Source organism: Haliotis rufescens, unplaced genomic scaffold (assembly GCF_023055435.1).
Source record: "Haliotis rufescens isolate VD_foot unplaced genomic scaffold, xgHalRufe1.0.p SCAF_23, whole genome shotgun sequence".
NCBI lineage: Eukaryota > Metazoa > Mollusca > Gastropoda > Lepetellida > Haliotidae > Haliotis > Haliotis rufescens.
In genome coordinates this window covers 1,167,723-1,180,711 of record NW_025963924.1, presented here as the reverse complement: position 1 = coordinate 1,180,711, position 12,989 = coordinate 1,167,723, and the positions used below count along the sequence as shown (strand labels likewise).

General features: G+C 40.6%; 1 protein-coding gene across 13 annotated transcripts in view; it reads left to right on the top strand.

Moving 5' to 3' along the window:
- Positions 1-12,989, top strand: part of LOC124140137 (FERM domain-containing protein 4A-like) — a 214,736-nt gene that overhangs the window by 127,209 nt on the left and 74,538 nt on the right. For all 13 annotated transcript variants that reach the window (XM_046507534.2, XM_046507532.2, XM_046507543.2 and 10 more), the window contains exon 8: positions 10,840-10,905. In XM_046507534.2, the coding sequence (XP_046363490.2) occupies positions 10,840-10,905 (66 nt within the window). The remainder of the gene's footprint in view (positions 1-10,839; positions 10,906-12,989) is intronic.

The window sequence follows — 12,989 nt, the reverse complement described above, 5'->3', positions numbered from 1 at the left end:
TCCATGTCATCACCTGTACAGTGTAGATTAGATGTGGACAGGATGAGCCAAATGTCAAGACCTTGAATTTGAGGGTTTATTCAAGATTGTGTTTCAATTTGATGTAAGCTTGAGCTGATCCATGTCATCACCTGTACAGTGTAGATTAGATGTAGGCAGGCTGGGCCAAATGTCAAGACCTCAAATTTGAGGGTTTATTCAAGATTATGTTTCAATTTGATGTAAGCTTGAACTGATCCATGTCATCACTTGTACAGTGTAGATTAGATGTAGGCAGGATGAACCAAATGTCAAGACCTCAAATTTGAGGGTTTATTCAAGATTGTGTTTCAATTTGCTGTTAGCTTGAATTGATCAGTGGCATTGCCTGTACAGTGGAGATTAGATGTAGGCAGGATGAGCCTAATGTCAAGACCTCAAATTTGAGGGTTATATCTTCATGAGGAGTGAGTGTTTGCAGTGATAAGACAGATACACAGCTGCATGGGGAACCTTGGGCAGGAGAATCCTCCTCCAGCAGATGTCGACAGTTGCAATTGGGTGATGATGGGCTGGCTGCCCTGACATCTGCACTGATAGCGAGTCTTTGATGACTTTATCTGTGGTTGTAATTTGGGGGTGAAAAGTCTGAAATTGTCGCCTCTTGGGAGAAAGTGGTTTTCTACAGGTGGTTTCAGTGGGTTTTTTTATCAGTGGTCACCTTGATGTTTATGGGGATGATGAAAAAAACGGGTATCATTACAGTGTTTGAAGTTGGGTAGGTCCTTGCAGCGTTAGAAATTGGCATTAGTCCTATAGCCCATGCCAAACTGCCCAATAGTTAAGGTATCCTAAGGACTAGTAGAAATTTGCCCTTTTTAAGTTACGGTTTTGCAGACCCGTGAAGATCCGGGGTAAACTAGGTCTTCAGCAACCCATGCCTGCCGTAAAAGGCAAATATGCTTGTCGTAAGATGCGACTAATGGGATCGGGTTGTCAGGGTTGCTGACTTGGTTGATGCATGTCATCGATCACAATTGCGTGGATCAATGCTCATGATATCAACCACTGGATTGTCTGGTCCAGACTGGATTATTTACAGACTGCCATCATATAGCTGGAATATTGCTGAGTGCAGCGTTAAACAAAGAAAGAAACAAACAAACTATATGTTATCATTATAAGGACTAGTGGATGAAAACTGTAGTTTCTACCATTGTCCTTTGCCTCATTCAACCTTTGCACTACGACTGTCATCAGGTCTCGATGTAAAGAAGTTGATTTAACTTGCACGAGGTGCATGTTGACAAGAAAAGCACCAGACACCCTGGTCCCATAAGTTTATCAAAGTTGAACATAGATGCATAAACTAGTCAAAATAATTAAAATATCAGATCCCTGATGACAGTGTCGTGTGTCATGAATTACACATAACACGGCAATTAGCGATGTAGTATGGTAAATAAAGCTTAGCGGTATTGAGTGTGTTCAAAGATTGATGTTATGTGGACAAGTCAGACAAGAATTTGAATATTTTTACATGCACTTGGTGTATGTAGACGTAAATATTAGATTGCATTGTTCAATAATAGGTTGCACTGGTGCATGTTTTATAAATGGCTATATCGAGCCCTGGTTATAACTCCCATACTTTAGCATAGACCTATTATGGTCAATGTCCAGTGGTGTATTGGGGATAACTTGAGTAAACATGTGACCTTCAATCTGCAGTTTTAGAGGTCTGGTAGTCACTATGCGCCTGCATCAGTGCAGGGTCCAGACTGTCTATTGAGTGCCCTGTGTGAAAGTGGGATGAAAGTCTCCTTTACATGAGATAAACCATGGATACGGTGTCTGTGCTCCTGGAGTAGCTACTTGTTGCTTGATTGAATTAGCAATATAGCTGTCACTCCAGAGGGGGTGTGGATTGTCAGTTAGACGTTCTAGGTTTGCCCTGTTATAAATTTATGAATATTGGAGCAGATTTTACAAGAACATCTGCAATTATTGTGATGGCAAATATAAATTCTGTTGTAATTACGTAGATAATTGTTTGCATTGTATGTTGTATTGAAGCTGTTGAATGGTTGTATTGAAGTTGTTAAATGGTTGTTGTGAAGCTGTTGAATGTTTGTTGTGAAGCTGTTGAATGGTTGTTATGAAGCTGTTGAATGGTTGTGGAGCTGTTGAATGTTTGTTGTGAAGCTGTTGAATGTTTGTTGTGAAGCTGTTGAATGGTTGTTATGAAGCTGTTGAATGGTTGTTGTGAAGCTGTTGAATGGTTGTTATGAAGCTGTTGAATATTTGTTGTGAAGCTGTTGAATGGTTGTTATGAAGCTGTTGAATGGTTGTGAAGCTGTTGAATGGTTGTGAAGCCGTTGAATGTTTGTTATGAAGCTGTTGAATATTTGTTGTGAAGCTGTTGAATGGTTGTTATGAAGCTGTTGAATGTTTGTGAAGCTGTTGAATATTTGTTGTGAAGCTGTTGAATGGTTGTTATGAAACTGTTGAATGGTTGTTATGAAGCTGTTGAATGGTTGTTGTGAAGCTGTTGAATGGTTATAAAGCTGTTGAATGGTCATGTGTTGATCCCATGTCGTGTCCCCAGCACGACTTAATTAGATTAGGTGGTCAGACTCTATGTCCTGGATGACTGGGTGTTGTCATATATTAGTGACTTTGGACCTTGCTCAGAGTTGGGTGATTGCATGTCATTGTACACCTGTGAAGGTAGAACAGGTCTTCAGCAACCAATACTTGCCGTAAAAGGTGACTAGGCATGTCGTAAGAGGCGACTAATAGGATCGGATGGTCAGGTTCGCTAACTTGGTTGATACAAGTCATTGTATCCCAATTGCGTAGATCGATGCTCATGATGTCAATCACTGGATTGTCTGTTCCAGACTCGATTATTTACAGACCGCCATCATATAGCTGGAACATTCCTAAGTGCGGCGTTAAACAACAAACAAACAAAAAACATCCTTGTACACCAACTGCTTTTGGCATTGTTCTTAATGTCAACCACTGGTATATCTGGTCCAGGTTTGGTTATATACAGGTTGAACTCATGCAGCTGAAGTATTGCTGAGTGCAGCAATAAACAAGCAAACAAATAAAACTAGTCCCCACATTGTGGCCTCCCATTCTGATTTCTGTTCTGAAGAGTGCAACGATGATGGTCTATGATCAGCTCTTGTCATACTCTCTGAATGGACTCATGGCCTGAAGCAGTAGCGTTTCAGTCATCTCAGAATCAGCAACTAAAACTAAGCCAAGAGAAGTGGCGTCACATTTGTTGGCAACAAATCTAAGTGAGCTACAAGTAGCAGACAGAGACCTGAGTGTCCGATGTAGAGGGAAATTACTGGCGACTCAGCACATCTTGCTCAGTCTCGGGAAAGCTTGGTATTGATTCTGTGATGAGGTGTGTGATGTGGCCACCCCAAAGCCAGGCCCACCACGTTTGCAGGCAGAAAGTACTCCAGCCGTAGTCCCGGAACTGCAGAGGTGCTTCAGGTTTTAAAACTTAATGGTGATCCTACTTATCCCTGATTGAACATTGACCTGCCTGGAAGAGATTTCATTAGTTTTTATGAGCTGGAAATGCTCCCTCTGTCTGATCCAGGAGTGAGGTTCTTGCCAGCCAACGAAGGCCTCATGGATCGGGATCCATGTCACTGTATGCTCTTTCAATAATCGATCCACTTTCGTCGACTTTTAACCACGTCTTTTTCTATAGTGTCTTTGTGAACTGCAACCACAGGAAGCTGTTATGACGAGGTGTTTTCTTATGTGTTCAGAACTGGTTACACTGAGGCCTGGTTCATCTAGAAAGTTTTCTGGATGGCTACTTTTGAAATCTATATGCACCATGAACATAACTCCAAACCCATGATTTAATAATGGTAGTGGGGCGGTCGGATAGCCTAGTGGTAAAAGCGTTCGCTCGTCACTTCGAAGACCCGGATTCGATTCCCGGCATTGGTACAATGTGTGAAGCCCATTTCTGGTGTCCCCCGCTGTGATATTGCTGGAATATTGCAAAAGCGGCGTAAAACCATACTCACTCACTTACTCACTCACTAATAATGGTAGTTAGGAATTTTGTCATTGTTATGCTTATGCCATCAACCACTGGTTCGCCTGTTTGGACACATTTATGTACAGGTCAGTTATGTTCTAGATTCATTCAATCACTCAATTTCTCTCTATTTGTCTTCACTGACAACACTAATACAACATTTGCTGCCTGAGCCAAAAACGTGTCTCTTGACCTCATTTTCAGTCATTTTTAGTGTTATTAAATGGTTTATTATTTGCTGTGCTTACCAGACCGACAAAGATTTAACTTCACTCAAGTTTCCGTCTTGACTTGCATGCTGCTCACTCAACCTGATACAAAATACAGTTGTTTTAGTCTGTCCATCATCTGGAAACATCGCACTTGTCTCTCGTTCCCTGCACATTACGGCATGCGTTGCTCACTGACATACATGTTGACATAACAAACAACATTAATAGGGCTAATGGATGCTAGACAAATAAATTCTGATTCATTTCACAGCCGAGCTCCATCTTAAAAAATTATCAAGGGATTTCAAATTACCTAAGTTTGTAATAATGTGAGTCGTGCAGTAGTTACTCACGGCTGAGGTATTTGTGGTGAAGTAGGGTGGTGTCGTGACCGCTTGGAGCTAAGTAAGTCCAGGGAATTGACCAGTTAGAAGTCTGAGAACACTAGGCATGATCATTGCTATAGCTCATGAACTTGTAAGACATGATGTTGATATATTAGTTTAAATCTGGAGTTTCTTAAAATGTTTTACCTTGATATTGAACATGACATTTTCTTCGGAATGTTTGTGAAGTTGTTGACTGTCGTATCATTCATACAACAGTGTTAGAAATTGGGAGCTGTTTGAATGGATGGATGAATTTCTGTGGGTCCTGGGAGTCTTACTGTTTCCTTGCTATGAGTTTAACTATTTAATATATTCAATGGGCCCCAAGATCTTAAAGCTGAACAGTAGGTTTAGGATCACAGTTTACAGCAGACATTTCACATGTACCCACGTCATCATCAACATTCACCTTCACCACCCCTCACCATCACCAACACTCACCCTCACTAAACTCCCAACACTCTTACCCAACACCCTCACCCTGACCCAAGGCCCTGACCCAAGGAGCTCACCCAAGGCCCTCACACAAGACCCTCACCCTCACCCAAGACCCTCGCCCTCACCCTCACCTAAGACTCTCGCCCTTGCCCTCACCCTCACCCTTACCAAGATTTTCACCCCCACCTTCTCACCCAAACTGACAAACTCCAAAACTCACCCCTCACGCATACAGCAATTAAGTCCATTTGAAACATAAGTAGTTCTCTTTCCTTTTCTCAGTGTAATGGGATTTGATTGATAGATTAATTCTGATGTTCCCTTTTCAGATAACACACGTAACTTATGTCATGTTGAAAGATCAGTGTCACACTGAAAGCTTTTGTTTTTCTGATTGACTCTTCTAATCTAGAATGCTCGTGGTGTTATCTAGTCATCTCAAGTGTAATACATGCATTTTACATCTTCCACCGGTCCCTGACTGACATACACTGATAGCATCCTCTATTGTTACTTGTAAGCTGTATGTTTGTTATGAGATGATACAATCTGCCAGACTGGAAGGTAAACAAGAGCTCTTCAGTGAACAAATACTAATCTTTGGGCGGAGAGTTTGGCACTAGAGTTTGGTAACAGCCAGGGGAAGAATTGCAGCAGTGTTTTGTAATCAGCGAAGGCGTTGTACACTGATAGCTCTGACTGGCTGCAACTGTAGATTGATTGGGCAGGTACTGAGAGGATATTTGCAGGAAATTGGAGAACAAGTAAGAGCTTGGTTTTGGTTTGGACTCTTCATGATTGTGTTCCGTGAGAAGGTGTCATGTGAGATCGGAAAGAAGGATATGATTGGAGTTATACTGGGTGCATTCATCAAGAAGGGTGAGTAGTGAATGTTGCTTTGTGGGTCAATATTGTTTCAGTGAGAAGGTGTTAGTGGATAATGCATTATTCAAGATCGCATCCAGCAAGGAGTTTGGTAACACGATTGTCCTGTCCTTCGTCACCTGTTGCATGAGGTCTGATCATCATACTCTTTGAGCATCTAACTGCCATCACAAAATGAAAGTTTGGAGTATAAACATTTCTCATATAATTCAGCCAGGAACGACAATGATTTTTAGTATAATTGAAAGTTTCATGCTAAAAAATGCTTATGAAATGCGAGTAGTGAGAAATAAATGTCATACTGACAGGCAAGCAGTCAGTGTTTTTCTGACTCTTTTTTGTGTGTGGGATATCTGCTTCGAAAATTTACGATAATAGAGTGTGATTATGTTCCATATGGAAGAACACATAGTGCCACTTAAGAGGAACATTTAGATTTGACTGAAAGATGCACGGTGATAGTAACAATCAGTTAAGGTAATGAGAATGTGTGCAAACCCAGCCTGGATATATTGAGATTACAGTTACCCAGGTTAACTGAGAACAAACTGGTATCAGTGTTCTAGAGGTTGATTGAAGGTTAATAGACTAATGCTATGATTGTGGGGAACACACAGCAAGTGGTTGTCTCCATCAGGTATCATCATCAAGCTTGCTTCTAGGATCTGTCCCAGCAAGTGCCTGTATTACAGCTCTGGGAATGAGATCTATATACCTGGCTCAAAATAACCCTGATGAAAGAAGTGATATTGGATTAAGTAACACTCCAGCTTTGTGGGCGAGATGTTGTTTGTGCTCTATTTCCATCCAGATTGACACAGAATTTAGTGTTGTGGGTTCCTAGTCTGTGTTGTTTCAACCTGTTCTTGAACAACTCACTGACTTTTTTATTGGTTTCGAATTGTTGCTTGCATGCAATTGAAGTGGAAGAATGTCAATTAGGTAGTACAGGTTGATGGCCTTGGGGCGGTATCGGTTTAGGATCTTTTTCGCCTTGCAAATTTCCCCTGAATTTAGTGGCATTTTTGTCAGTAAGATTTGGTGTTTGACCTTTGCATGTTTCTTTGAGAATTTACGCCTACTTGAGCATTCCAAAACATTTGATATACAGATTTGCACTGCTGAAACTGTCTTGGTGAACTCTTCAAGGGAACTGAACCTGGTTCTGTATGTCCTGTCAGGGACTGTTTTTGTCGTCCAAAAGTTGCAGGATGGTGATTTATTGCAGTTCCAGCAACCAGTGACATTGCTGTGTGCTGTAAAATGTCACTTTGAAATTCATGTCTTCCAGACAAGATCATAAAACACTGGCTTTGTCTTGATAATGTTACATGTGCATTCTTTTTCCTTTTCCAAATGATTTGTCAGCAAATTTATTTGACAAAAGACTTCATCTTGAATGATGCTTCTTTTGTTGCCATGGTTTTCCTGGATAGGGATCAGCATGGGTCTGTTGGCCTTATGTTAAAGTTATTCCAAGGGTAGAATGTCACATGTTTTAGAGTTTTTCTAACATGTTATCACTTGTGGGATATTTTCAAGATTAATTTCTATCGCGAATATTCAGCTTTGAAATTGTAGATGTTTGAATGCAGTAATTCTTTAATGCATTGGAAAATATTTGGGTCATCAGTGTCTGGAGTAGATTGCATGCATTGCTTTCGGAACAACTGTTGGGTTCTGTTTTAATGACTTCATCTCACCACATACTGCCAGAAACAGATAAGAAAGATACAGGGTGAGGGATTGGGACAGAAATGGAATTGAAACGCCAAGGGTAATTGAATATGTTAAACTTTGTCAGTACAATTTGTATGTTTATCAAGGCAACATTTTATGGTTATTTTCTGATTGAGATAGAGAAGTGAAGTTTAGGATATGAAAAATGGTGTAAGTGTTCAGATGTCATGGACCTTTCATGAAATTGTGGAACTGGGTCACTCATCAATGTTTGGGGTCATTTCTGGGTCAGAGGGTAGAAAATGAGATCGGGGCCAGGTGAGGTGAACAGTCTCCCTGTGTTGGTTGTGAATTATTTAGGTTTGTGTTACAACCATGCTGGCCTCATACATAATAAATGGTGCCTTAGGTTGGAGGTTGGTGACAGCAAGGGCGGCCTTGTCTTAAATGATTAACCATTGTTGGAGGTTGTAGCCATTTTTCAACAGAACACTTTATCATTTGTGAGTAGGGTTTTGCATGTCTGTTATTAGTCCTACACCATGACTGTCGAATATATTTATTTTTTGAAAAAGAAAAGAAAAATAATCTAGAAACGTATACAAAAGCAAGTCTAGCCAGCTCTAACCAGCTCTATTCCAATTTGAAATCAGCATGGGGAATTTTTTAAAAATATTTTTAGAGTCGAGAAGGGTATTGTGTAATTAAATGCTGGTCTAATCTGTTATAGTCTTGCTGTGATAGCTGGGTGGGAACCACAAATATATGAGGCTTCATGTGCACCCATCCACACAGTCACGTTTCATCTTTACCATGTGTCGGTTGTCAAATGTTAAGGGAATTTAAGTGGACAAAACACTGGCATTTTAGCTGCAAGAAACAGTTCCTGGTTAAGGAATTGAGAACTGTAAGTAGCCTTCGTTCAAAAAGTGCTATCTTTTGGTTTGAAGAGACAAAAGACATCTTAAACGGCTGTAATATCAACTTTTCAGTCTGTCATTTAACAAATATTGTTCAGGGCGTGTTCACTTTTTGTAGTAAATCTCTTCTGAGAGAAGCACTTGATGAGGCGATATTCTAGAAGGAGGGAAGGGTATCTCTCAGCATCCAAGCATCATGTAATCCTCCGGCTCAGGTCTGATGGGTTTCAGCTTGATTTGTCCTGGTCAGGAGGCTTCCCTGTATTAGCACTGACAAGCTCCATGTGTTGGAGATGCTGGTTGTTCAAGAAACTCTGCCTGGGTTCCAGGGCAGTGGGTGCTGGGTAGAGCTGTGGGTTTGTGTGTGGTGGAGGGAGGGAGGGAGGGAGGGAGGCTGTGGGCAAACTGAATGTGGGGAGGGGTGGTGGATAAAATAAGATTTTATTATCCCAAGGAAAATTTATATGGGGGTTGGAGGGAGACAGGCTGTGGGGAAAATTTGAATGTGGTGAGTGGTGTAGACTGACATTTTGTCCAAGAAATAAGTTATCTTATTTAAAACTATATATCTGCAAAATAAGAAAATAAAATCCAAATGCCCAGAACAGCTGAGGCAATCTAGACTTGCCAAATCAGTTCAGACTTTAGTTAGACTCATTTTTCAATTTTATTCTCTAGGATCTGGGAGAGAAGGTATGAGGGTCGGTGAAGGAGCTGGTTTGGTTTATCATCATTAATGTTGTCAGAATGGGGCAGCTGGTAAGTCTCGTGGTCTGAATCTCCACATTGGAACAGCAGGGGAATCCCCAAAGGTGATACCACCGGAATATTTCTAAGGAGGGTATAAAACCCAACTCACTCACTCACTCAGACCACCCGAGCCTTTGTTCAGTATATATTTGGTAGGAGTGAACTTTTCATGAGTCCTCTCCTCCTACCAGTCACCTGTTAATTCCAGTGTTCACTTTTTCTATTCCATAGTTAATGTTTAGATATTTTATCATCTGCAGCTAAATGTGGACTATGGGTTGGGTCTAATTAGCAGACTAGAGGTTCTGTCAGGCTTATTCAGCAAAGTTCTCAATTTGACATTGAAATGGTTTTGTTGAAATTGTGTCAGTGAGATATTTTTTCATAGTATTTATTCTGCGTTATTTTTCCCTTTGAGGTACATGATATGTAACTTGTACATATTATAATAGTTATTTGATAAAGATATCAGGTTTCAAATGCTTTTGGCTACCTACAATATTGGCTTGACTTCTTGATTTTACCACTGGCTACCTGGAAAAATTACTTGTAGCCATATGACTTGGTAAAAATTTATACTTTGAGGCCTGAACAAGTGAGAGCTGTTTAAGATCTAACAGTCAGATTTAGTGGTGTGTGAGGTGCTTCTGTAGATCGGCCACAGGTATGTCCCGTGCCTGTGACAATGACTCAGAGAGAGCACCTCCCACCTATTCCCAGTCACATGTTCATGTGAAGCAATTGCTGCCACTGCCTTAATGAATCACTGCCAAGTAGGTCACTGTGTGTGTGTGTGGGGGGGGGGGGGGGGGGGTGTCAAGGGGAAGGAAGAGAAAGATGCTGATGGGCCTAACTGCTGCTGCCGCCGCCTCCCATAATTGCCTAGGCAGTTAGTGGATCCTACACCTCATTCTTTGGATGTAGGTTTTACTGATGTATATTTTAGTTCAGTTGTGACAGATTGTTAGATTTCGGAGTTCAGGATTGTCAGTCAGATGAGGATGCTGTCTGTGTCACACTCTTTTGAGTTACCAGCCCTGAACATGTATTTTGGCTATATTTTCAGTATATTTTTAGTCTTAGTTCATGGACTGGTATATTCTCATCTTACGAGATCAGAAGTTAACTTCTAATGTGCCAGACTAATGGCAAAATTGGCAACTGGTTTGTTGTTCGTTTTTAGCCCAACTGGTCATCGACCAATTGAGTTCATGCGATGACAGTGTACTGTCTGCCATCCATCGTCTGTTAGTCTAAAGAAAGTTTGTAGATGTTTTATGATGTACGGACAAGCTTGATAATATGAATTTGAAATTTCAGCTTTGATAGCCAAGTTTTCAAGTTATCAAGTTGATGTGATGGCGATTTCATGGTTTTTGATGACTCTGACATCCTTCTCCTGCATACCATGAATGTTTATGAATGTGTGATATTTATAGTCAAGAGGATTTTGTGTGGTAAATGTCACATGATCATATCTGACTGAGCTTTTTATGTTGCAGTGAGGACCGTATATTATGCTATTATCAGAAGCTACAAGGGACATCCAGAGGTCTTGCCATAGTCAAGTAAGTAGCTTGTTCAACTTTTGAAATTTGAACTGTGTAGTGAATCATTTAATGCTAGAAATAAATCCATGTAAACATGTATCCTAGTCAATAAAGCTCTTTTATTTAGAGAGACGGTTGGGTAGCCTTGTCATTTAAGAGTTTGCTGGTCAAGCCGAAGACCCGTGTTCGATTCCCCCACCTGGGTACAATGTGTAAAGCCCATTTCTGGTGTCCCCCACTGTGATATTGCTGGAATATTGCTAAAAGCGGCGTAAAACCATACTCGCTTTTATTTATAGAATATCTGTAAAAACGAAACTTTCAAAGTCAATTTGGGTGGTAACCAGTTTTAATACTCATCACAGCCTGTGTCCACTTCTGGTCAGTGTATGAAATAAGGGCCTGCCTGTAAGGCTGTTGCAGGAGGATCTAGTGTTGGCCTGAGTTTCAAATTTGTATAGGTCCTCATGGCCTGCAGTAAATTTGCATGTCAGTGTATTTGTCACGTCAATGTATTTGTCATGTCAATGTATTTGTCACAATAAGCTGCATTTCTGTAAATGAGGGCCTGAAGAGTTTAGTCAGGGCCTGCAGCTTCTAAAGTCTGTGGGTCCTGATGGCAGTCTCGCAATTATTTTTTGTTTCAAACACTGCTTCTGGTTGATGCTTTAAAGAGAAAGGAGATTTAATTGTCTTTTAACAGGCTAAATAGTTTTAAAAGGATATGAGAAGAGATCTATGTTGTTGTTTTTTCAACAATTCATATAACACACCAGACATGCAAAAATTAGTATGTCAAGATAGGCAATAAGTTTTGATCCAAGTAGTATATATGTTGTTGATAATGTAAGAGAACTACTTCGGACAACCAAAATGAACCGTGTGACATTGTACCGAACAGGATTAATTCCCAAGGATCACTGGTCTATAGCATAAGACTTGAGACGACCCAGTCAAGTAGAAGGGAAGCTTATAGGCTCCTGTTTGATGTCCTGGGTTACAGGAAGGATGTACTAGATAGAAGTACTTGCTCTGTCTCAAGAGGGCTGCCTGTGAACTCTGAAACTAATGATGATGACAGACCTTGGGCAAGGCTACTTTCTTGATACTTTGTGATGCTGCTGCTGTAATATCTGTCTGGCCAGGAGCGAATGTAAAACATCCGAGTTTCTGTAAACCATACATCATGTTGCACCACCAAGTGACCTCCTGAAGCTGAGGTGGATATTGTAAATGATATATAGGTTTTCATGACCCTTGGTGATAAATGTTGGTTCATGTTGTTTGTTTTTGTAATGAAAGAATATGTCAGCAGTGTTCGAACATAACATCGGTCTTTTCTCCGAGACTATTGAAATTCAGGTGGTGAGTAAGTTGAAATGGGGTTTAAGATTAATTGTACTGACATATCAACATGCATGCATGTGTGTGGCAGTGTGTACTTGTTCTGGATTTGCAAGTTTTATAGTGCTAATAAAATTGAGGAACGGATAGTAACCTTGTGGTCAGCCACACTTACCATTAGGCAGTGTTCGAAATACGCGCCTGCCAATAAGCCCGTGTCAGGTCTGTAGTTTCAAATTTGTAGGGGTCCTTATGGCCTGCAGTAACTTTGCGTGTCAGTTTATTTGTCACAATGAGCTGCAGTTTTTTTTAATGAGGGCCTGAAAAGTTTAGTCAGGACCTGCAGCTTCTAAGGTCTGTGGGTCCTGATGGCAGCCTGGCATTTTTTTTTATTTCTAACACTGATATTGGGTAGGTGGCAGCTCTATAGTAGATCATTTATATGAACTAGTGAAACTTATAATTTAATTTTAAGCTTTGGACCTTGTGTTTTAGTTAATTTTTCAAGTAATGTTGCATCCCTGAATACTGCTGACTGCAGCAAATGACGTTCACTCACTCACTCACTCACTCACTCACTCACTCACTCACTCACTCACTCACTCTTAACATCGGATAACTGAGAAACACATGAAGTACAAACCCTGCACTATTGCACCATGAGACACACAAATATTGATCTTCCAGTTGAAACTGGAGATGATGGATGTGAAAAGTTCTTCAGACATATTCAGTTATGATATTACAAATCACTTCAT